The sequence below is a fragment of the Mustela nivalis genome (assembly GCF_964662115.1).
Source record: "Mustela nivalis genome assembly, chromosome: 1".
Lineage (NCBI taxonomy): Eukaryota > Metazoa > Chordata > Mammalia > Carnivora > Mustelidae > Mustela > Mustela nivalis.
Genome location: NC_139020.1, coordinates 142,481,990 through 142,507,525, shown reverse-complemented (window position 1 = coordinate 142,507,525; position 25,536 = coordinate 142,481,990). Strand labels below are relative to the sequence as shown.

Sequence of the window (25,536 nt, the reverse complement as noted above, 5' to 3'; positions counted from 1 at the left end):
TAACTTTGAGTTTCCCCAAATCAGAGCTTGGGATAAATTAGTTTAATTTGGAGCTGATGCCAGGAAGCAGATATTATAGAAAGAGAAAAGAAAGACAGGGAAGAAGGAAAAGCCAATAAAAGGTGCCTTCCCGAGCTTGTTTTTACCACTGTCGACAATCCTCTGAGAAATCTTGTCGAATGTGACTCAGAATTGTCTCTCCAAAGAATGAGAAGCTCAATTTTATCCATTGACTTCAATATTGCATTAATTGAAGGCCATCCCTAGAAGTGATAACTCTCCCAGAGTTTGCAGAAAACCCATGCTGGATTGTGTGAGCTTTTATAGATTTTGCTCTGAAGGAGAAAAATAGAGAGATTCTGATGCTCCAGATGGGTACTTCCAGGATGAACAGAGCCTGCCCACTTCATCTGCAGCTGTAATCAGGTAAGAGGGAGGAGGTAGCATGTGGCACACAAGCCATTCCAATCATTTCTAACCTCCTGAAGATATGATCCCCTGTACCTTCTCTGTCAGGCTTCTCATTTTCCAGATTTAGAAATTTAATTATCTTGGTTCCCCCCCCCCCCAATCAGAAACCAACTCATATTTTTCACAGTATCAACTGTGGCTCCACAGGAAGTTTGAGAAATGATTGACCTAGCCCATGTCCATAGAATTCACACAGATTCTAAGACTCTATTGACTATGAAATTGCCAGACTACTCCATGAAGTTCACTAATAACATTCCAACAGTGTTTCATCATGAAGCAACATGTATTTGGTACCTCGAAATAATCAAGAAGGCATAACTAACATTAAAAATGAGAGACACTTCACAGAAAGTAGCTCCTAAATATTGCAAAAATCCTCTTATAAATGAGAAATCTAAACTAACACTCAGTTGGGGATTGTAGTGTTTACCAAGTTTCTTATGCAAATGATGTTTTAGTTTCCCAAAGATGAGAAGCTCAGGGTTAGACAATGCCTCAACCAAGTAAAACCATAAAAAAATATATTTTTGCTAAGCTGTACACCATAACACTTTTCTATTTGTTTCTTTATACTCAACAACAACATTTGTTACATTTGTGGACTTAATAGACAAGTATCACTGGGTAAGCACTGATTGTGAGGGACCGCAACACTGTCCACTGATAAGAATTTGTATACTATTGCCAAACATTCAGAATTTTGTACCACGTCTTTAATTGAATATAAATGCCATTTAAGTACTTTCTGATCTTTTACTCTGGGAAAAGTTCGAATGTAAACAACATTTCTTTTCATGTTCTTTAAAGAATTACCAGACTTTAAATATTTTTCCTTGCATACTCCCACAAAATATAATATATATCCCACAATCATACACATTTTATTTATATAAACACACTATAGAAAGATTATATGTCAAAGCATCAATAAGGCACAAAATTTTATTCTATCTATTAGAAAAATATGATTCCTCTATCACTCACTTAGTTGTCTAAATTGCTGTTGATCACAGATTTGTTAAAATTAAAAACATCTCAAAATTTGCCTACACTTCCCTACTTTTTTGAAGTTCAACTGGGATTAGATATAATTACCTCAAGAGAAAGAAAATCATACCTCAAGTGGGTTATTCCATTTTCTTCTGGAAAGACTGCTCCATTGATAGGAAAATGTGTTTACAGGCAAAAGTCTAGTTTGGAGCAAAATGTGATTTATCTTTCTACAAACTAGCCTGCACGATCCATTCATCAATACACGCCTTTATACGTGGAGGCCTTTTCTACATGGTACATCACTCTGCTCTGGGGGCTCTTTGGAAGTGAATCTTTCAAGTTCATGCCCTACAGATCCCTAAAGTGTCTGGGAACTTACCCTTTGCTTCTGCCAGAGGTTTGAAAATGAAATGCTTTGGGGCTGTACAACATTGCTGTGCAATTCATTATGGGACAATGAAATGACTGGGGTTAGGCAGGCAAGCAACTAATGATCCTTCATTTTGTCCAGAAAACATCAAGATCGATATGTAGGACATGCAACATTTATGGAACACTGTGTTTTCTTTTCCCTCTAAGGGAGGGAGAAAATACTAGATGATCGCTTTCTGCAGATGGCTACATGATTGACGCTGGCCTCTCCTTCCCACCTGCTAGTAGAAACATAGCTGCCCAATCCCATATCATATATACCAGAATTCAAATAACTTTATTTTTTTGGCATGTATATTTGAGCTTCATTGATCCAGGTAACCAAAATCTGGGGACAGTGTTACAACCCAGAGTGAAAAGAACTAGTTCCGGAGGCTCTAATACACATTAACAATCCATGATAGGGGCGCCTGGGTGGCTCAGTGGGTTAAGCCTCTACCTTCGGCTCAGGTCATGATCCCAGGGGCCTGGGATCGAGTCCCTCATAGGGCTCTCTGCTCAGCAGGGAGCCTGCTTCTCCTCATCTCTCTCTCTGTCTGTCTCTCTGCCTATTTGTGATCTCTCTCTCTGTCAAATAAATAAATAAAATCTTAAAAAAAAAAAAAACAATCCATGATATATTCTTAAAATTAGATCTTTTATATGAACAAAAAGGAGGAGCCCAGGAAAGCATGAACCAAAAGAAGATATCTACAAAGTTTTTTTCCAACGCACATCATCTGTCAGCAGGAATCAAGATTAAATACCACCCTGAATCATTTTTAATGAATAAATTGTTGCTAGACTAACAAATTGGAATGGAAGCAACAACTTAAATGTGGTCAATGTTACACGTCCTTGTAAATATCCTTAACTATAATGTTTTTTGAATTTGAAATTCAAAGCAATGCCAAAGTTTTGGGTTGAATTAGATCTTTTACTAATTCTTGTATAGAAATGAAACAGTAGGGGATTTGGGAACTAGATGATCATCTCAGGGAAATAATTATCTTTGCATCTTCTTTAAGAGAAATCATTTCTCAAAAGTGACAGAAACCAAAATGGCACTGTATTTGCCCAGTGACATGTGCACATTCCCCCCAAGTCATCCCTAAATGGAGAAATAAAGAAAGCAAATTTGGTACCAATTGTTCCCTACTTGCTTAGAGTAAGATAAAAGCAGGGTCTAGTGTAAGATGATTGACTTAACATGCAATCTTTTCTAAGGCTTACAGCCTGAGACTCTCTGGTCTGGATCATTGTTAGGACATCAATCACATGACCTTAAAACATTATATTGAAAAATCAATGTGATTTCCAAAAAGTTGCAAACTTCTGAATTCAAAGATGCTGGATCTTGATAATATAGAACACTGAGATTTTTATAATTTTTTGAATTCTATTTTAATTGTCGGGGCATCAGATCAATTATTGTTGGTTTTAATTAGTATACTCACAAGCAAGGATATATATCTCTAAAGCTACATTAGGATTGAAAAAGTTAAGAAGTTGGTCATTTCTTTTGAAAATATCAAAGGAATCACTTCCAATTTGCTATTAGGGCCTATAGTGACATCCCTCTTGCAGTCTTCAACTTGGAATAGAAAATTGGATTAAGAAATGAGTATTTGAAAACATTTCAATCAACTACAGTAAATAAGCACAGGGGACCAATAAGGGAAAAAAACATACACTCATATTTGACCATACCCATTCTGACTTTGTGAATCAGCCTAACGAGCACGCTTTACTACTTCACTTAACCAAAATACCCACATTTTGCATTATAGCCTTTTTTTATTCTGTATCAAGCTTCAATATTAAAGATGAAATACTTTCTGTTAACATTTGAAACTTTTACTAAACCATTTGACTTCCACTGCATAAATAAGCAAATTCAAGTAATAATGATGATCAATATTGTGTATCTAATTTTACTACATTGAGTGCAAAGCTCAGAAGCATAAACTTGTATCTCTTAAGAGTTTTATAACTGAGCATAATTATTTTGCCTCTTGTGTTCCCTTGAGATAAAAGTGAGTGAAAAACTCATAACCAGGTTCTTGCTATTCACAATGTTTCCATTGGGTGTAGCTATGATATTAGACAGGTTGATATCACAGCCTGTGTTTTCAGGAAGAATGCCCAGACATTTGGGGATTTATAGGGACTTTCTTTGTCTTTAGCATTAAATTGTATTAGTCAGCTATGTTCTGTGGGGGAAAACCAAATAGTACAGTTTCAAATCAAGTCAAGAAGGATTTTAATGTCTTTTTATGAAAATGAAGAAATGTAAAAAAAAAAAAACAAAAAACCCTGAGAGGTATTTTAACTTCAATCAACAATAATTTCTACATAATTTGTTCATTCTTAATTTATTTATATATAACCATCTAATTCACACCCAGTTTGGATGCCTTCTATATAGACAGGCATCCATTGGATAAAATGGGATAAATAAGGGAGAATCCTCTAACAATTCAACCCCTTTATTCAATGATAGGTCTGAGCAGAGTGTCTTAAAGTGTCTTTTATGCTGAAAGAAAAAAAAAATAAGTATTTCTCCTAAAATTCAAGGGCAGCTTACATGCTGAGATGAAAACTGCTAACTCTTCTTAACAACACCATATGTCTCCAATTGGATCATAATGCAGTCAGTTCTCAAGGGAACATTACGCATGGAAGCTAACCAAATTGAGGCACAGGCGTCAATGTCTGTGTGCTCTCTGATTAATCAGGAGATGCTACTTTGGATTTTCCAGATCATCTAAGTGAGCGTCTGAAGGGCCTTTCTCCTTTCCCAACACCCTCCCCAGATGAACCAGTCCTAAAAGGATCCTGACCCCTCTACATTAATATTTCTCTTTTTGTTCAGATTTCCTCTTCTAGGTAGCCTCAATACATTTTAAGGAACTGAAATAGTCAACCCCTGAACTCTCTAACCATGTGTTTTAAATAGCAGATGCATTACATAGCAAACACAATGGAAGTCCAGCTTTAAAGAATCAAAAGGAAAATATAAGACTGAAGAAGTCACATTTTTCCCCTGAGAGTCACTGAAAATGAAAGAGCAACCAACAAACCAATATGGATTAGTCAGACATTTCTTTATCCACTCATTAGAATTCTTCCTTTTTAGCATTCCATTCAATCTCAAATATTTTTATTCATGTGTAAGATATATTTTTAAATCTACTCACTTAATATTAAACCCTTGCCATATATACTACTACCAGATTAATAGCAAGTTGAGGCATTGCAGCTTAAGTCCAGACACATGTGATATATTCAATTCTTTATGTTGAATGTAATTTTTAATAGTATAAAGTTATATCATCTATGATGTGTATAAAAGCTTAAGGATTTCGCCTTGGGAAATGTGAAATGTCCTCGGAGAGTAAGATCGGTGCTTCTCAAACTGTTTCTAATGAGTAGACAGTTTACAAAAAAAAAAAAAAAAGAAAGAAAGAAAGAAAGAAATCAATATGTCAGGAACTGATATTTTTAAAAAATATATAAAATTATACATTCAGATTTCATGGTAACATAAAATTGCTAAAAAAGTTTCTAAATGCAAAAAAAAGTTCTAAATGCTTCTCACTCTCGTACAGAGAGTACTCTTCTTGTGATGGACTGGTAAGAAATGTTTGGAAACTTGCATCAATCAGTGTATTTCACTGTGTCTATCACTGTTTAGAGAGAAACATTATAAAATAGAAATCAAGGGGTGCCTGGGTGACTCAGGCGGTTAAGCAACTGCCTTCAGCTCAGGTCATGATCCCAGAGTCCTGGGATCGAGTCCCACATCAGGCTCTCTGCTCCATGGAGAGTCGGCTTCTCCCTCTGACCTCTCCTCTCATGCTCTCTCACTCTGTCTCTCTCTCGAATAAATAAATAAAATAAAATAAAGAAATAAATTTATAAAAAATAAATAAAATAGAAATCAAGATACCAGCGTTAATGATAGGAGTCATGAACTTCCTTCACTTGAAACGAATTTTAAACTATTCTTTGCTATTTCTCTTCCAGTTCACTTCAGGCAATCAGTAGCAGAGAGTCAAAAGAAAGGCCAAAGAATCATCAAGAAGATTTTGGTTATTTTGAGAAAGATGAATTGCTACATATTATTTAAAAAGACACAATTACAAAAGCAACGTTTTCGTTCCCAGTGACCAACCGAGGGCTTTACCAAGTACTCATTTAAACAATAGCAACAAACCTAGACAAAAATGAATGATTACTTAATGGCATTTCTTACCTGGGATGCCTGGTGGTGTTTTCAGATATTTTCCATTAAAATGTTGAATGACCACTTCACATTTTTCAGTAGACTCCATTCTGGAAAAAGAGGTAAACAGGAGATCATATACTTTCATAAGGCCATGCATATTCAGGAAAAGTAAATAAAAATGAAAAGAAAAATAGGAAAACCACAGAAAAGCTTGATTTCAGAATTCCACGAGACTTGTCAACTCTTGCCATGACCACCATGATCAGAATATCATGAACTCACCACTGCTGAGAGTATGTAGTATTTACTGCATTGGAAGTTGCCTATATGGACAGCTCTGTGCTGATTCCTCTCCCAGAAGAAATACTGAGGCATTATCTTATTTAATCCACCGAACAATATCTGGTATTTGAAACTGCTCAATAAATACCTGTTGAACATCTGAATTAGCGAAGTTGAAAGGTAGGTCTTGTTGCTCTTCGGATCCAGGGCTCTGAGGCTTAATATAACAGTGTTGTCATCAACACCTCAACACTTTTATTGAAAACTCACTGGGTGAAGATACAAAAGGGAATATATTTGGGGTCCCAAATGTGAGAGAGAACATAAATACATAAACCTCAAGTCCTGTGAACTTTCTTCCCTTTGAATTTTTGAAATCCTCTCTTTTTTCATACTAGACATCCATATTCCTAAACTAGGTTTCTTGGGCCAAATTTTGACATCTCATTTGCAAGCTAATGAACGAACATTTTGAACTATATCATCGTAATATCAACATTAGCACTGTCACCCTATCCTAAGTAGACTAGTATTGGCAACATTTTCTGAATAATCAACTATAGCAGGGCTTTATTATTTTATAACATTGGCTGGGGAAGATAAGAATTAAAGGGCTGATTCCGATGAAAGGAAATTAAGTCCCCCAAACAGTACACTAGAGGCAAATACAAATTTTAAAAAACAGCTCACACACATATGAAAGAATGTGTACTAAATGTGTGAAATTTGTCTAAAAGGCAAAGTATAATTTTGGATTTTCTGCTGTGTTATTAATATGAGCTTCCTTGTAATGGAGTCTTATAACTCAAATTATAAAACTTCCCTATACCTAAGTCTTAAGTGTTTTTTCAGGAGCCTATTACATGCAGAGGAAATAAGATAAGGGAAAATATGTAAACAAATGCCAAATAAGTTAAACATTTATTACAACTACAGGAATTCAGATGTGAGAGGAATTCCAGGAACCAAGGAAACACTGAGAAGTAGGCACAGGACGCCAGAAGGGCCCTTAGAGAAGTCATTAGGGCAGGGGACTGACCTGACCCTGTGTCCTTTGAGAGGTGGGTGAGGTGAGCAGAATACTGTGCTTGTGTGGAAGGTTTACAGGGTTTGGTGATACTCTTGAAGGTAAGCTGAGAGATGCAGATGAGGCCACCTGAATTATCAGGTTAAGAAATTCAAGGTGGTATCAGAAGCGTGTTCCAAGAGGGGGCGGGCATCATTATTTTCTGACTCGATTTAAAACAAAACAAAACAAAAAAATTATCTTTTCTGAGGTACATTTCTATGAGGCATGGGATGGAGGCACATTTTTTTTTTGTATAGAGATACAGATAAATGGCAAATCTTTACCCAGTAAAACTGAGACCGGTGCAGAACAAGGAAGCCACAGATTTAGAATAAGTCTGGTGGCTTAAAATCTGTTGGCACCACCGTGAAATTCTTCATGATTTTCTAACAAGGGGTCCTGTATTTTTAACTTGCATTGGGTTCCACTAATTATGTCACTGGTCCTGCTATGACAAGAAAGTGTAGGAACCCAACAACTCATTATTCACTTATCAGATGGCTCAATGGATTCACATAGGTGTTATTTTGAAGAACATGCAAAGAATGAATTGATTTTATGTCCAAATGTGGGGGGGGGGGGGACAACCAAACCTCTTTAAGCTTAATAACATATAATTTTAACAAATATAAATAAAAACAAAGAGAGCATTTTGTTCACTGCTTAATCACAAGTGCCTGCAAATGAAAAGATACTTGGGTAAGAAAGGCAAGATGAACCTTTCTCCATTCCAAACACTGAGGAATAGCAAAGTACAACTTTCTTAACTCCTTTGAGTTTTTCTTTCTGTGGAATCTTTTACAGTAAGTCTTCCATCCTGTTGTTGTTATTATAATTATTATTACTTTTTTTTTTGAAGTAAGAAACTTACATTTCTAGGAACAAAAGAATTCTAATTCTGTTCTTTCTGTCTTCCCACAGGATCTACTATCTATCGTCTCTTAGGGACAATAACCTACCCTCTTACCAGAGACATGAATGGGAGAGGAAATGTAAGCCCTTAATTACTACAGATGTTACTTTATGGAATTTTTATTCCAGGAGAGCTACAGAATGAAAAGCTTATGCCCCAGAGCCCCCTCCTTATTCAATCTCTCTCTGGATACTCATCTAGATAAAAGGCAGTTAAGAATCTGAAGCTTGCTTGCAAGAGTCCTACAAATCAGATCCTTTCTCTTTGTCTTAAAAGGACATGGAATTCTAAATGAAGCCTAAACCAGATTGGTGTGTGTGTGTGTGTGTGTGTCTGTGTTCGCATGTTCTTGTTGATTCTATATAACAGAATCTCTGTATTTGAGGAAATACAGAAGCTAAAGTAGAAAATCAGGTGGCTCCCCCACTCCACCCACCTGAAATATGTTTGCACTGGATTGAAAGCCTCAAGTCTTCCCTCTTGGATGCTAAGTATGATCATCTTTCCTGGAGACTATTTTACAGTCCTATCAAGCCGGATGGGGGCTGTTTCTAGTAACGCGAAGACAGGCATAGATGGTTCACTTTGCTTCGTTCAGATTTAACTGAGTGCATGTTGGCAGCGAGCCTTCAGAGACTCTAAGAAAGAATAAACGCAATGAAAGTCTGTTTTCTGTAGCTGCCGGCGCTTCGTGTCAAACCCTGTTACGCTGCACCGCCCGGCAGTGACAATTTCATTTCAATACACGGGGCACCCTGTAACAAGGCAACGCAGTCGCCGCAGAGGCGACGACAGAGGAGGCACCAAGGGAAAGGCTCAAGGTTCCTCACGCATTTTGTGTGGAACCGGAACAAAAGTGAGACAGGAGCTCTGGGGGGAAAGAAACGGCATTTGAATGGCCACCTTCAGAAGAATGTGCCCATTCTCTTCTCAGGTTCCACAATTAACGCTTTGACATGGCTGCTCAAGCTATCTGCAATCTGGCCCACGCTTCGGTTGAAACTGACACTAGCATTATCAAGTGAGTCTGAAAAGGCGGCACGCCAGACAAAGCTGCCTTTGCATGCCCCTTTCAGACGGGCCACTGAATCACTACAACCACATCTATTCTTCCCAGGCGGTACCTGAACCCTCTCGAGTACCTCGGGACAGCTCGTGTGCCAGGCCAACCATTCACCCCAAGATACATTAATTAGGTTCTTACAAGGCTCCAATCATTGTATAAAGCTTCAGGGTTTTCTGTTAGGTCTGATGTTTAAATATAAATACACATTAAAGGTCTCGTTTGACATTCTTTCTTGTCTCAGTGCCTAGGAACCTGGCTTCAGTCATTCAAAACAAACCACAGAATTGTGATTAAAAAAATAATAATAATTTTTTTTTTTTTACACCAGTTCCTAAGGGGAGCCAGTTTCACAGCCAATACAATTCCCACAGGCAAGTTACATCAGAGGAGAGTTTGATCCAATATTAACAGAATGTTCTCGGTCAAGACTTAACACAGATGTGGAAAAGATTTTTCCAAAACCTTCTGCAGCCTACCTATCTCAGCTTAATAGAGAATCTCTCAGTTTATGATCTCAAGGCAGTAAGCATTATTAGCCGTATATTTAAAACCAATCCACTTTGCCATTTATTTGGTTAATTAGAGGTTTCCGCTATTGTGAAATTTTTGTGGTTTTGCAATCCCGGGCTCTGTACAAATTATTGGCAATTTAGCGTATCCAACGTTGCGAGCCAGCCTTCCATTTAAATCCGGTTAGAGTTACACAAAGGGACAACATTAACAGATTTTTAGAAGTACTAAAGGGTTTATTCCTTCTGAGATTTTGAAAATAAATTCCATCATTTACTTCTTACTTTATCGTAATGGAGAGAACAGTTGAGTCCCCAGAACAAAGATGAGTGAATGAACTGAACTTTCTTCTTAGTCTTTACAGGTTGTTTTCTCTCTGCCCGGTGCTTGACATTCTTAGGATATAAGTATCAGCAGCACCCAATAATGAAGCCCAGCTGCCTTTCTGCCATCCTCCTTTTCCAAAACCCAGACATTGAGGTGGGGTCTTACTCGGGAGTACAACGCATTCTTTTTCAGAAAACGAAACTATGGACGATATTTAACTAACAAAAACCTACTCCAGAGTTTTAGAATCACATAATTTCAGCACTAGAAATAGCCCGAGATATCAACTTCAAAATCATACAGATGAAGAAACAAACACTAATTGCCTTCCCTAGAGACTAGTCAGTGGAGGGACCTGTAATAGAATGTTTGTCTCTTGACCCTCAATTCAGATAGATTAGCTGGAAAAGAGGGAGTTCCATTGCTGGCCTCCCACCATCCCCCCCCGATTTCCTGTACTCATCTCTTGTAAAGTGTTTTGAGGCTGGATAGATCATGCTCTCTCCATTCTAGTTCCATCTCTAATAACCAAAGCAGTTGTTCTCAAAAACAGAGATATACCTTCAACTGATGTGACTAAAAGGGCACTTGACCTCCATGGTGCTCTTTCCAAAAATCTATACATTATAGGGATCCTATTATGAGAAAAACATCAAATATACCCAACTCTGGAGACATTCCCCAGTTTACCTGGCTAGTGCCACTCAGGAAAAACAAGGAAAGTCTGAGAAACAGTTGCAAATCATAACAGACTGATGACACATGACAACTAAATACAAAAACGGCACTCTGGGTTAGATTCTGGAATAGAAAAAGCATATCAGTGGAAAAGTTGGTGAAATCCAAATAAAGTCTGGAGTTTAGTTAATAATAATGTATCAATGTCAGTTTCTTAATTTTTTTTTTTTTTTAAAGAGAGGGCACAAGTAGGCAGAGAGGCAAGTAGAGAAAGAGGGGGAAGCAGACTCCCCGCTAATCAGAGAGCCTGATGCGGGGCTCGATCCCAGGACCCTGAGATCATGACCTGAGCTGAAGGCAAAGGCTTAACCCACTGAGCCACCCAGGTGCCCCCAGTTTCTTAATTTTGACATGTACACCACGGTGTTATAAAATGTTAACAAATGGCATGGTATATACGGGAACTCTTTATTACCTCTGTAACGTCTCTATTAAATTAACCTTATTCCAAAAAAAATGTTTATTTTAAAATAACTGTACATTAGCTTTGCATAGTGGCAGTATCATAGCTTATCTGAGGAGCAATTATTGCTAATTAAAATAACTATACATTAAAATGATCAGGAAACTATTTTTAAAAATACCAATGTCTGGGCCTCAGCCCAGGAGATTTTAATTTAACTGCTTCGGCATGAAGTCCAGGCACCAATTTTTCAAAGCTATCCAGGTGATTCCAGTGTGCAGCCAAGGTTGAAAACCACTGTTCTGGAGCTCCTGTCACATGTCCCAAACTAGAAATTATGGGCTGAATCCAGCCTTCAGGTAGAAAGTTTTGTTTGGCCTACAAAGGGGTTTTTACAGAATCTGAAATGGTTGTCAACATTTAAAGATTGGGAGATTTCACATAAAAATCTGGATTCCTGATTCCTCTTGAAAGCTGATATGGTCTGATCCATGTTTTCTGCATGGTATAATAAAAATAAATTCAGTCTTTGTCCCTGGTTTCTGATACAGAACTCCTAAAACCCATGATATTTCCTGAGTGAAAGTAGTGTCCTTTGTTACTTATAATAAGACCTTTTTGACCATATCTGAGTTTATGTTAATGAGGCAACTCAAGAAGGGACGCCTGGAGAGGGCTATTCACCACAAAGGCCAAATGATTGGAAGTTTGGAGCTTCAGCCCCACCCATCACCTCTGGGGATGGGAAAGGGGCTGAAGATTGATCTCAATCACCAACGGCCAGTAAATGAATCAACCATGCCTATGCAATAAAACCTCCATAATAACCACTAAACAAAACAGTTCAGAGAGCTTCTACGTTGGTGAACACGCTGATTTGCCAATTTTCCGGGAGGGTGGCATGCCCACGGAGGACAGAGGCACTCTAGGTCACTCCTTATACCCTGTATCTTGCCCTCTGCAACTCTTTTGGCCATTCCTGGGTTGTATCTTTCGTAATATACTAGTAAACATAAGAAAATTATTTTCATGAGTCCTGTGGATTATTCTAGTGACTCAGCAAATCTGATGGGGTGAAGGAATGGTGGGTAGTTCCCACCATTTGGGGCTGGTTTCTGAATGGGAACAGTCTTGTGGGACTGAGCCCTCAAACCTGTGAGGTCTGTTGATAACCCTACATAGTGTTAGAATTGAACTGAATAATGGGACACCAAGTTGGTGTCATAATTGGAGAACTGATATAGAAAAACAATATGTATCTATTGTTAGAAAACCCCACACTTTTGGTTTTAGAAGTGGTAGCATCATAGCAACCATGACCTGAAGTTAAACAGTTGCTTCCTTTAAACCGAACTGGTTTGTCATCACTCCTACCATCCTGTATCAATTGCCAATGCTAAGGTAAAGTAGTAGATGCTTAGTTATCATTAACCTTGCACTATATTTTCTTTCCTTTTCTCTTCTCTCTCTCTTTTTTTTTTTTTTTTTTAATTAGTGAAGTCAAGGGGAAAGAAAAATAAGTCAATTTACCCATGTGTTTTCTGGTATTTTCTGTTTACTCTTCTATATGTCTTCTCTGCTCTATGCTTCAAAGAACGGTTTATGAACTCTGTCCTCTTAGCTCTTTTATCTGATAGTTTTTCATTGGATTCAGCCACAGGAGTAAAGAGAAATTTGACCAGTTCCTCCTCCTTCTCTCTTGCCCTTGGCGCTGCCACTCTGGCTGGGACTGTATCTCTCCCTGTCTTCAGCTACTCCAGGCAGCCTTTTCCACAGCTCTGGGTATCACTGGCTCTGGGAGCACTCTTCCATCTACCTTCAGCTGTCTTGGGGTGGTAAAACTTCCTTCTGCTGGTCATCTCTCGGTATCTCCACATCCTTGGTCAGTTCCCTTCACTCTACTCACACTTTTCTTAAATCCTGCTTTATTCTAGTCTCTTCAGCTGAATCATGTGGGGTGAAATTCTGTTTGCAGCCAGCATGCTGAAGGCTCTGCCGTAAAACTATCAAGTCTGGAGGGACAAAATTACCCTGGAGGCTGTGTGTTTGAAGGAAAAGGCAAGAAACAAACAAACAAACAATGGTTTCTTTTACACCAGTCTGGGAACTACTTGATACTTAGATTATCTGCCTACCTTCAGTTGACATCATAACCAAAATCTGGGTTTTAAAACCATAGACTAAAGTTTTCAAAAGGAGTTCTGGTGAAGAAATGGAAGAAAATTAAATTAAAAACATTAAAATAGAGATAAAGGAGGAATCAATAAGTATAGAATGTTCAGAACTATAAAAATCCTACCATTAAGTGCCACTGGAATTCATTACCACTTTTAATCAATCTCTTTGTGTTACAGGCACATTTAACTCCTAGCTATTATTATATATTACATCTCTTTTCTTTCCTTTATGAATAGTAACCTCACCCCTTATTCTGGTTCTCAAATATGCCAAAGTTGTCCCCATCTTGAATCTCTGCCTGCCTTTTCCTTTTGCCAGGATTCCCTATCCATTTCCACCACAAGATGTATCTCAGCCTAAATGCTCTCTCTTCAGAGAACTTGCCTATTCTTGACTTCCAGCCTCTCATTCTGCCATGGTCTCTAATGTACCCCTATGTTTTATTTTGCTTTTATAGCCCTTCAATTATTTTATGTGGATTATTTTATATTATTTTATATTTTCCTATTTGTTTGGTTACATTTTTTGTCTCCCCAGTCTAGTACAATGTCAGATACTTTTCTCCTGTGTACCCCTCTGCAATACTGTATCTTGAGCAATTACTGGCATCTTATAGTTCCCAAGACATACTTATTGGGTGACATGGACAAATGAACAAACACATGGTACATAGCAGAAAAGGAGGCTCAGAGAGTTTTATACTTTGTCCAAGAACACAGATAGGAGATGCAGAAGTAAGATGCAAGCTATGTTATTTCTGACCCAGAAAGCCATGTTCATAACCACACAGAGTGAGTGGATGAGATGATCCAACTTACAGAAAGCTGAGACTATAGGAAAGATACTAAAAAAGACTCACACTTGTGAGTTCAAATGACATTTCCCAGTCTTTCTTCTTTTTTGGTGGGAAACAGACAACCTACTTCACATTCCCACAGCCTTCAGATGGCCCAAGAGCCCCCATCATGGTTTGTGCTTATAGCCAATACAAGGCAAAGAAATTGTACAGGTCCTGAGTACATTTACTCTTTCCAACCTCGAGGTAACAAAGTTCTCCAATTTCAGCTTTACACGAGTAAATAATATTCAGAACTCCCCTCTCATCCTACAGAGGATGATCTTTGCGATCTGGTCATTTCAATGATACAATGATAAAATAATAAATTATATGTTTCCCTCCTTCTCTTAGTTTTTATAAAGCCATGTATAGAGCAAGACGTGCGTCCAGAACATCTCAAAATTATAGATTACTTGGTGCAATTTAAGCCATTTGTTTGATTGGTTGACTGGTTGGCTCATTGTTTGGTTGGTTGGTTTGGATCTTGAACCCCAGGCTCCAAATACATGGAAAAGAAAGCAGAATGTTCTGCCATACTTCTAGCCATGATCATGACTTACTGATGGTGAAAGAAAGAAACATTGTGCAGAAACAGATCAAGATAAATGAAGAAACACAGAAAACAAGAACAAAGATCCAGAAGCTGAAGGATGGACCAAGAGTCTACTTTCCAGTAGATCACGTTTGATGGTAATTGGCTGAGTAATTAAGACTACTGAACGGAGTAACAGCCATTATTCTCTTCAGTCTCAACAAACACTGTAATCTCTCTCTGTGCAAATACAGCTGCAATTTGGAGATGACTAATCACTAAATTACATTTTAGAGATTTTCTTTGTTCACATTTGATTTCCTAGTTCCATGTAAGTTTGAGGTAGAAACAGCAAAACAGTTACCAAGACAGCAAGGGGTGGAGGGATTTTTAAAACAAATACTCCATCAGATCAGTAAATATGATTGAAACATGTCCCAAACAATGACAATTACGCAAGTGTGATAGTCATTTTAAAGGGTCATATATTTGCCTGCAAGAGAAGCACTGGTATTTGCCTTATAATTTTTTTTTTTTAAATTCTTATATTTTGATTATGCTGATCCTGAGTCAAAGTTCATTGTATTTCAGGAGGGGAGAAGATTGGGAGCAAGAAGCATCAGGCAGTAGAAAGTAAATCATAAAATTTTAAAGATATTCGACACTAATAAAAGAAAACACAAAAAGTATTTTAACCTGCTATTTATACTGATTTTTAATAATCAGGCTGGTATTTGTCTATCTATAACCACAATTATTATTATTACTATTTTTACTTCACAAAAAGAAAGAACTGTAACTTTTTAATTGGAAAACGTGTTCATTCATTAGGGCGAGATAGAACACAGGGCTGCCCATATGTTAAAAGTCATTCAAACAAAATTCCATGAGAATCAAATTAAGAGTACTGAGGAGGGGTGAAAAATACTACAAAATACAAAGGTCTCTGTGCTCTGCGGTCTCTCACGCTCTTTAGCTCACCAGGGGACAGTAAATGCATTTCTTAAAGAGGTTCTATGTTCCCAGATGTTGAAGCTGGATTAATTGTGAATGTTTACCCCCCATCCCTTCTGCACTTCAGGTCATTCTTTACCGGCCTCACATAACACTCTTTCAATGTGATTTTTGTTAGACAAACGGTCTCATGTTACTGGGAATGGGAAATGGATAACATGAACACACAGTCATGTCCGTCCGGCCTCAGGCTGATTTATGCTCTGATCCTCACCCTAGAAGGCAAGGTAGTCTGTTGGCACCCGCTAGCTCTGCAATAGTGGGTCTGACTTGTCTGACTGTCAGCATTCCCACCATAAACTTCTGTTTTTAGAGGTTTATGACTTGGCTATAAAATGCTGCCTAGAGGGCGGTGGATCTTATAAATTGTTTTAAGTTACAAGAGAGTAAAGAAAAAAAAACATAAAAAATAAAATAAAATGTCTGTAATTTCAGATATATCTGGTGCTTCTGGAATTTGAAAAGCCTGTAATTGTGCTACCTGTGCACCCTACTGGCATTCAAATCTATGCTTTGAAGTTCAGCATTTTAAATATAAAATGAAGATACTACCTTTACTTTGAAGAGATGGTTATCAAAGGAGATTAATGTATAGCTTGCGAGTAAAATAATAATGGGGGGTTTATTTCTAGTTAAAGAATTTTAGAATATCTTGCATATGAACCAAGGACTATATCTGGTGATTAGAACTGACCAATGGTAATATTTAAAACAAAGTCTGCTGGGGCACCTGGTGGCTCAGTCAGTTAAGCGACCAATTCTTGGTTTCAGCTCAGGTCACGATCTCAGGGTCCTGTACTCAGTGTACAGTCTGCTTGAGATTCCCTCCTTCTCCCTCAGCCCCTCACCCTGCTCATGTTCTCTCTCTCAAATAAAATAATGAATAAATAAATAAAATCTTTAAAATGAAGCTTGATAAAACATATATTCAGGTTAAAAAAATTGAGAGAGCCATAAGTTCAAGAGATGGATACGATTTACCGGGCACAATTACAGGCCGACTATTCTCCCAGTCAAATAAGCATTTAGTTTTTTTTTTTTTTTTTTTTAAGATTTTATTTATTTATTTGACAGAGAGAGATCACAAGCAGGCAGAGAGGCAAGCAGAGAGAGAGGAGGAAGCAGGCTCCCTGCTGAGCAGAGAGCCCGATGTGGAGCTCAATCCCAGGTCCCTGAGATCATGACCCGAGCCGAAGGCAGCGGCCCAACCACTGAGCCACCCAGGCGCCCCAAGCATTTAGTTTTAATAACGCCTGTCGCACTGTGAACTTTTTGATGAAGAAATAATTTGTAAGTCAATAATAGTTGAACTGATGTGACTGGTAATCCTCTGAAACCCCAGGACACCCTTCTCAGAACTGGCTTATCTTTATCATCAGATTCTAGCACCCTGCCCAGTTATAGTCAAAAACAAACAAAAACAAAAACAAAGCACTCGAAGTGATTTCATTTGTTCATCATCAAAAATTTACTGAAGATCAATAATATGTCAGATGATATTCTAGGTGCTGGGATAGACATGAAAAAGAACAAGACACCATCCCTACACTTGAAGACTAGGACAGGAGATGTATTTATGATCAGTACATTTGACAAAGTGGAAGAGTGTGATCGAGGTGTCAACAAGAATCAGCTCCATCAGGAAAAATTTCTAAGAATGAAAGCCAACAATCGGAAATTTTATAAGCCTTACAGATGATTTGAGAATTAAGCCCTAATGCCCTGAGGCAATGCTTCTCAAGGTTTAGGAAGCATGAGAGTCACCTAGAGTGCTTGATAAAGTACAGATCCCTGTACCTCATCCACCCCCACCATTGCTGTCTCAGTTGGTACAGGACTCCAAAATGGTATTTCCAACACTTTCCCAAGCAATGCTGAGGTTTCTGTCCTGGAAATTACACTTTGAGAACCGCTGTCCCAAGGCAACCGTTGTACGTAATCCATTAACTTCTCTCACTAGCTACACGCTGTCCTGGGAAGAAGTCATCTTCATTCTGTAGTTCAGAGGGAGAGCTCCAAATGGGAAAGGCTGAACAACGGGGAAAGGGTGGTTTTTATAAAAAAGGAAAACTGTATAAAAGTTAATTTGTGAAAGATTGAGTTTGTTAAGATGCAGCCATGGTGGTTTGAGAAAAGCAGAGCAAATGTCCAAGTGCAAGGAGAGAGGAATTTGGGCGGACCCAATGATGTATGATAGAACTAAAGTTATTTTTTCACATCATCAAGTTAGGTAAATCATGTGGGATCCTGCTTCTTGGAATTTCAGGTCTAAGAAACAAGAAAAATGAAATCCTGGTTCTTCATCAGCTTCTTAGTTTTTTACAAAAGAGGCAGATTCATGTTTTCTTTTGATTTCTTAGGCCTAAGAAATTGACTTGAACCTATGTTTTCCTTTTCAATCCATATGCTACTTTCTGAAATTGGAAAATATCATTATTTAGAGTATGGAGACTGAAGTTTTAGTATTGGAATGTGACTGATAATTCCTATTCTAAGCTAAGAGTTTTAAAAAGCCATTCCTTGGAGCTTAGTCACTCAGGAACTTCATCGAAAAGTAATTATGTTAACTACCATCCACCTATCCATCCTCTCAACAGTGAAAAGGAAATACCAGTAAGGAAATGTATAATCCAGTGGGTAAAGACACACATTAAATAGTGAATTCATTATGATTTTGATAGATCTTATTTGGGGAAAAACAAACAAACAAACAAAAACAAAACAAAAAAACTTTGACAGGAGTTGTAAGGAGACCATCTAACTTTGAAGGCTAGAGATAGAGGTCACAAAAGGGTTTTTTGAAGAAAGGACATTTAAGCCAATACCTGAAGGATAAGTAAGCAGAAGCCAGAGTAAGAGTCCTGAAAAGTGTAACAGTCAGGAAGGGCTTCTTGTGCCCAGCATAAGAGACAGGAAGACAGAAGGCCCTGAAGGTGAATGGTGTCAGGGATAATGATGTCAGGGATAATGTTGTCCAGGTTGGTAAATCCAATCATTTGGACCATATTGAGAGATATAAACAGGTCCCTGACATGATCAGATTTGTATTTTTTTTAATCTTTTATTTTTTTAAAGACTATTTATTTAAGGGAAACAGAGATAGTGAGAGAGAGCACAAGCAGGGGGAGGAGCAGAAGGAGAGGGAGAAGGAGACTCCCCACTGAGCAGGGAGCCCAATGTGGGGCTAGATACTAGGACCCTGGGATCATGACCTGAACCGAAGGCAGACGCTTAACTGACTGAGCCACTCAGGCGCCCCCGATTTTACTTTAAAGAATCATTGATAGTTTCCATATGCAAAATGCACTAAAAGAGGGAGGCCGCATTCAGAGCAGACATAAAATAATAATTTAAAATCCCCACTCTTCCTCAGTTCTTAAAGGAAAAAAAAAGCACTATAGGATTTACTCTTTCATAACATCATATATGATGATTATAGTGTTGTCTCTTACAATGTGCATTACTTGGTTCTGCACCAAGAAGAATATTCTTCATTTTAAGCAAACTGAAAGTGTATAGGGAAGACAGAATTAAGGGAACTGAATAGCCCGATTTCTGTGTCATAAGCTGAATTGTGTCTCTACCACAACAAATTCCTATGTTGAAGTCCTAGCCTCCAGTACTTCATAATGTGACTGTATATGGAGATAGGGCCTAATATGGGTGGGTCCTCAACCAATCTGACTGATGTCCTTTAAATTTTTTTTTAAGATTGTTTATTTATTTCTTTGAGGGAGATGGAGCATGTGTGGGAGAGAGAACAGGACGGTGGGGTGAGGTAGAGGGAGAGTGTGAAGAAAACTCTCTGCTGAGCAGGGAGCCTGATAACATAGAGAATCAGTTCCAGGACCCTGGGATCATGACCTGAGCTGAAGGCAGATGCTAAACTGACTGAGTAACCCCAGTGCCCCTGATGTCCTCCAATTCTTTTTTTAATTTAAGTTTATTTATTTAAATAATCTCTATAGCTAATGTAGGGCTTGAACTCATGATCCTGAGATCAAGAGTCACATACTCTTCTGACTGAGCAAGCCAGGTGCTCCAAGACTTATAGCCTTTTAGAAGTTAGAGAGTAAGACAGAGACAGAGAGGGAAGACCATGTGAAGATACAGGGAAAACAATGTCATCTACAAGACAAGGAGAGAAGCCTCAGAGGAAACCAAACCTACTAACACCATCATCTTGGACTTCCAGCTTCTAGAACTCTGAGAAAATAAATTTTTGTCATTTAATCCACCCAGTCTGTTGTATTCTGTTACAGCAGCCCTAGCAAATTACCATATCTGTATCAAAAGCCCTTTGCCTGAAAAAGCAAATAAAGAAAGATCATCATAGATCTTAGAAAATGTTTTGTCTTGATAAAGTTGAAATATGTTCATTTCTCAGTGGGAGTACAAATGAAGGAGAGACTAATATGTTAGAGAGAGTTTTGGGGTGGGGGTCAAGAAGTGAGAGAAGGACCAGAAGGATGTGTGTTGTTCATTTCAGTGAACTCCCACACTGACCAGCCCTCTCCCAGCAGCTTAGATACTATCCAACAATGATGACATTGGCAAATTTCAGAGCCCTGGCTGATATGATTAGCTCTGCCTTGACCACGTAAATGAGCAGTTACCAGTGATCTGAAAAAGTAAATGCCTCAAGCATACGTCAGGTTCAGGAGAGTTTCTTCATTCTGCTTATTTCTCTTCAAATCAGCATGCATCTTGTATATGTCTGCCAGTCTACCAGGAAATGGGGGGAATATAAATTTTAAGACATGGTCCATGAGTTACAGGAAGTTAAGGTAGATACCAGTATTGACTGACTGATTGATTTAGAAAGATAGAGAGAAACTGAGCCCAGGAGGGGCAGAGGGAGAGGGAGAATCCCAAGCAGGCTCCAGCTGGACATGGGGCCCAGTCTCAAGACCCTGAGATCATGACCCAGGCCAAAGTAAGAGTCAGATGCCTAGCCGAATAAGCCACCCAGGTGTCCTTACAAAATGTTATCTTTCAAAGTGGGTTAATATATATTGGTTTGGAATGGTTTCCAGGTGATGGCAGAATTGATTATAGATGGACACACCTGTCAGCAAAGGGCTGACTTCCCGATGACACGGGCATCCATTCACTCACTCATCCATGTTAAGTCAGCTGGAGACACATAAACACGCCAAGCCGTGGAGACACGGCTTTTACTCTCATTCTTTGTTGTTCAGCAGTTTCTTTTTCTCTGTGGTTTCTTTTGCTTTGTTTTTCATGAAAGCACAGCAGGGACCACCATTTTTAACTCCCTTCCTGGCTGAGATCTTCTTTTGTAAACATCCCTTAAAGTTAAGATGAAAACTACTTTTCCTTTTCTGACAATGAAAAAAGTGCAATTTGCTTTTTTCTGTTCTGCGTAAAATATCAAAACCACACAGCCAGAGCCTCTTAAATGCAAGTGCCCTCCTAACCTCCCCCCCCCCTTATATTTCTGAGTTCCTTTGGACTTCCCAGTAATTTCTGTTTCTCAAAATCTTTCTTCTCTTCCTTTTTTTGACTGAGAAATTCTATCATCTCATTCTTTGGAAATCACTGCAAAAACATTTGGATGCTTTGTTCACTGCATGGGCTCTTTAGCGTTGGGGTACTGGGCATTTATAACCAATAGCAGAAATTGGCAGCATTTGATTTTGCTAATCTACAGGCAAAGAGAGAATTGGGAACTGGGCATGCATACCATTAAGACCCGAGACATATATAACCATTCTAGGTATGGATTTTAGCAAGAACAACATATTTATAATTGGAATTCTTTGATTGAGACAAAGATACAGAGTTGATTTAAAAAGCTTCTTCTTGGCAGGGAGAGGGCGAAATGTTCCATTGCTTTGGGCCCTGGTTCTAAAAAGGAATGGAATTAAAAGAGAATAAGGAGGAAAGAAAAGTAACACAGGTATGTAGTAAATGTTTTACCTGGCAAAGCCAACACCTCTGCTGACTCCATTAGCATCTCTTAGTATTCTTGTGGAAATGACGTGTCCAAAGGGTTTCAGCATATTCTCAAGTTCCTGCTCATCCATGGAAATGGGGAGATTTGAGATGTATAGGTTTGTTGGGTCTTGCTCTTGTTGCTAAGAGAAGGAAAGAAACAAATACATTAGGTTCTGAATACTAAAACACCTACTGCACGAATGGATAAAACTGTGCTTGAACTGCAACATAGATTCCCATCTCCAATACACTCTTGAACATTCTTTTAATAAGGGCACTACTTCTTTTCAATGAATTCCCTTCTTGCTGGAGTGTTTCTCATAGAAATAATGTCATAAATGAAAAGCAAGCTTTCTGCCCCGCCTCTTTAGGAAAGAAATATAAACTTTTATTGCAAGGAACAAAGGAAATGTGTATTCTTTTCTACTACCACTAACTACTGCTTCTACTCTCAAAACTCCAATTACCATCACCACCAATTACAAATGTTGCATTTAGTGGAAGTTCGTTACAAGGCTAAGCATTATTCCATACAGTCAATATGCATTATTTTATTCAATATTCCCAATAAATATAACTGTTACCATTTTACAGAAGACAAAATTGATCCTTAACTTGTCCACATTACAGAGTTCATAAGTATCAAAGCCAGGGCTCAACTCTGGGGCTATCACCAAAGTCTGTGGGATATCACCTAAGTCCACAGCTTCACTGTCCTGCTCTACCACCTTTCATTAGACAAAAAGATTGGGGGAAGAGGGGAGCCACATCAGCCTCATCATCACTGTGGGACTTGCTAAAAATGCAAATTCTGCGGCTTTACCCCAGAAGCACAGAATCAGGAACTGAGGATGGAACAAGCAATCTGTGTTTTGACAAGCCCTCCAGGTGACTCTAATGACTGCACAAGTTTGGGAATTGCTATCCTACACCATACATATTAATGTTTGAATGAAATTATGATGTCTATCATTTTCTGATCCAAAAGCAATAGTGTTAAGTACATTTCCTTAATAGAATGGGAACCCAAACAATTGTTAGCATTATCTCTGTGTCCACAAATACTGTCTCTATCACACAATAGATTAGTATTGGGACTTTGTTGAATATATGTATCAAGATAAAACAGCCACAAACCTGATATGTTGGCCATTAAGATCAAAATATATCATATATTTAACTAGACCTTTATATTTTAACAAAAACAACAAACTTAGCTTCAAGGATAAGCAAGATTAGATTGGAAAAAAATTCTGAAGTCTATAGGAAATGACATTATGTAACAGTGAAACATCTTTTGTAAAAAGATATCATATTCTGTAGAAAAGTCAAGGTTTTAGGCACAGTGAAAAAAATACAAGGAAGATTCCAAATATTATTTCAAGACAAAAGACAATTTTGGCCTGAAGCTATTGTTTTTAACAATTCTAAATATTCAAATAGGTCATAATATTTTTATTAAGCTTAGAGATTAATAAGATATATTATTAGGTGAAAATTTTTAACAATTTAGTTTTTGAGCTTTTTTATCACCATGGAAGAATGGCAAAAATAAGCATATAATCAATCAGGAAAAGACAACACACTTTTAGTATTTAGGAATAGTGTAAATGTAGAAACTGTATAACCGTAGTCAGTCTCTCTCCCCCCTTTCTCTCAACACACACACACATGCACATGCACCCTACTAAAAAAAATGTCATGCTCCTAGAGTGAAAAAAGAGATAATATTATCTATTATCCTTTCCTAAATGGTCATGATCATGTTTTTGGGTTTTTTTTTTTTTTGAACTGAGATAATGGGAAGAAAAAAGGAAAGAAAAAGTCGTGTTTCAGATACATAATAAAGAATCTTATATACATACAACTGTTAAAAAATTTTCTATTAATTTTAGGGAAAGAAAGAGAGAGCATGAGTGGGAGGGGCCGTGGGAAAGAGAGAGAGAATTTAAGGCATATTAAGGCATGCTGAGCACAAGCCGAAGATGGGGCTCGATCTCAGGGCCCTGAGACCAGGACCTGAGCCAAAACCAAGAGTCAGACATTTAATGCATTACACCACTGAGGTACCATTCATACGATTTCACTACCCATCATTTAATTTTTATTTTTACATCACTCCAAAGGTAGCTTGGCAAATAACAATATCATCATTGCATAATGAGGAAATAGAGTCATGAAGATGCATCATCTTGCCTAAGGACAATCTGATAATTAATGACAGGACTGGAAATAGATTTGGTGACCAAGTTTCCTATCTTCAAGTTCAGTGTGTTTTTCACTAGCCCAATGTTTCCCAAGCTTCAGTCACCTGCATATCTCCTGAGAAATTTTTGCCAGCCACACATAACTTTTTATTTGCTGAAAAGCTTCCTTTAAATCAACATACTTTTGGCCTTAACTAAGTTCGCTTAAAAAGTAACTCTATGTGCTTGCTTTGGCAGCACATATACTAAAAGTAACTCTATGTTGCTACCAAACTAAATAGCTGGTATTACTTGGCTTAGATAGGTTATTGTAAGAACAGGAAACAACAAATCAGTGTTATTAAATTATAGCTAGATACTGTTTGTTTGCAAAAGGCATTGACTCTCGTGGCTGAAATTTCTCAGTAACAAACGAGATTCGTAATTAAGAGAGGTGTGAGAAACTAGCTAGCACCAGATGGAGGGTTTTGGGTTTTTTTTTTCCCCCCTTTTCTGGGAAGAATCAGAATTGAGACAGAATTAGGAAAAGAATCATCTTCTTATGATCCAATTTCTGGATCCTACACACCTAGATCTACTTAAGTTCCATGAGAGATACACGTCTCACAGATTAGGAGTTCTTGCATTAACCCTGAACTTCTCAGAGAAGAGCTGCAACAGATGGCAGTCCTCTGAATGGCAGGAATTTGTCCTGCATTCTACACCTCTTTGTCCTCGATCGGGCTAACTAACCACAACCAGCCAACCCACTATCCCAGCATACTGTACAGATCTTGTCATTTTATCTAGGTAGCGAAGAATTAGTTTATCCTCATTCAAATCTGTTTCCAAATTTTCCAAGTGTAGAATTAATTGCAGCTTCTCAAAATGATGTGTGATCAACACACAGGACTTAGAACATAAGGGAATGGCCAGTAAGCTGTTTTCTGAATTCAAATTCAAACAACAAGGCTGACTCCTTAATCAGTATTCGCAGACACATGATAGTACTGGATGGTGTGATTCCTTAATTTATATTCACAGAAAATGTATAGCGTTGGGAAATGTTATTTATTGAGTAATTCTGTCCTTTGAAATGTGGTACTAGTCTTGAATATATGTGTTGACATGACACAGAATGAACTTTAAAAGAATATATACATTTATTTTTATACAATTATACATTCATATTTTTACTTTTAATGTTATCTAGGTATCAGGTTTATGTAAATTGATGGCCACTTTCAAAAGATGCTTTGGCACTACGAACCAAAGGACACTCTCTTTTTAATGTTTCAGAAAAAAATTCTCATGTGAGAATTACAATCTAAAACAAACTCCAGAAAACTTTTCTAACTTAAATTTTCAAATGACTTAGCTCCAGAATGGACTTTAGGAGATATCTTCTTCAAT

The 25,536-nt window shown here is 37.9% G+C and overlaps 1 protein-coding gene across 1 annotated transcript in view; it reads right to left on the bottom strand.

Annotated features, from left to right (window-relative positions):
* RBMS3 (RNA binding motif single stranded interacting protein 3) overlaps positions 1-25,536 on the bottom strand; it is a gene marked incomplete at its 5' end in the record, with an annotated part of 521,563 nt that overhangs the window by 252,417 nt on the left and 243,610 nt on the right. Inside the window, 2 exons of the mRNA XM_082723921.1 lie at positions 6,137-6,216; positions 21,920-22,077. Of these exons, the coding sequence (XP_082580047.1) occupies positions 6,137-6,216; positions 21,920-22,077 (238 nt within the window). The remainder of the gene's footprint in view (positions 1-6,136; positions 6,217-21,919; positions 22,078-25,536) is intronic.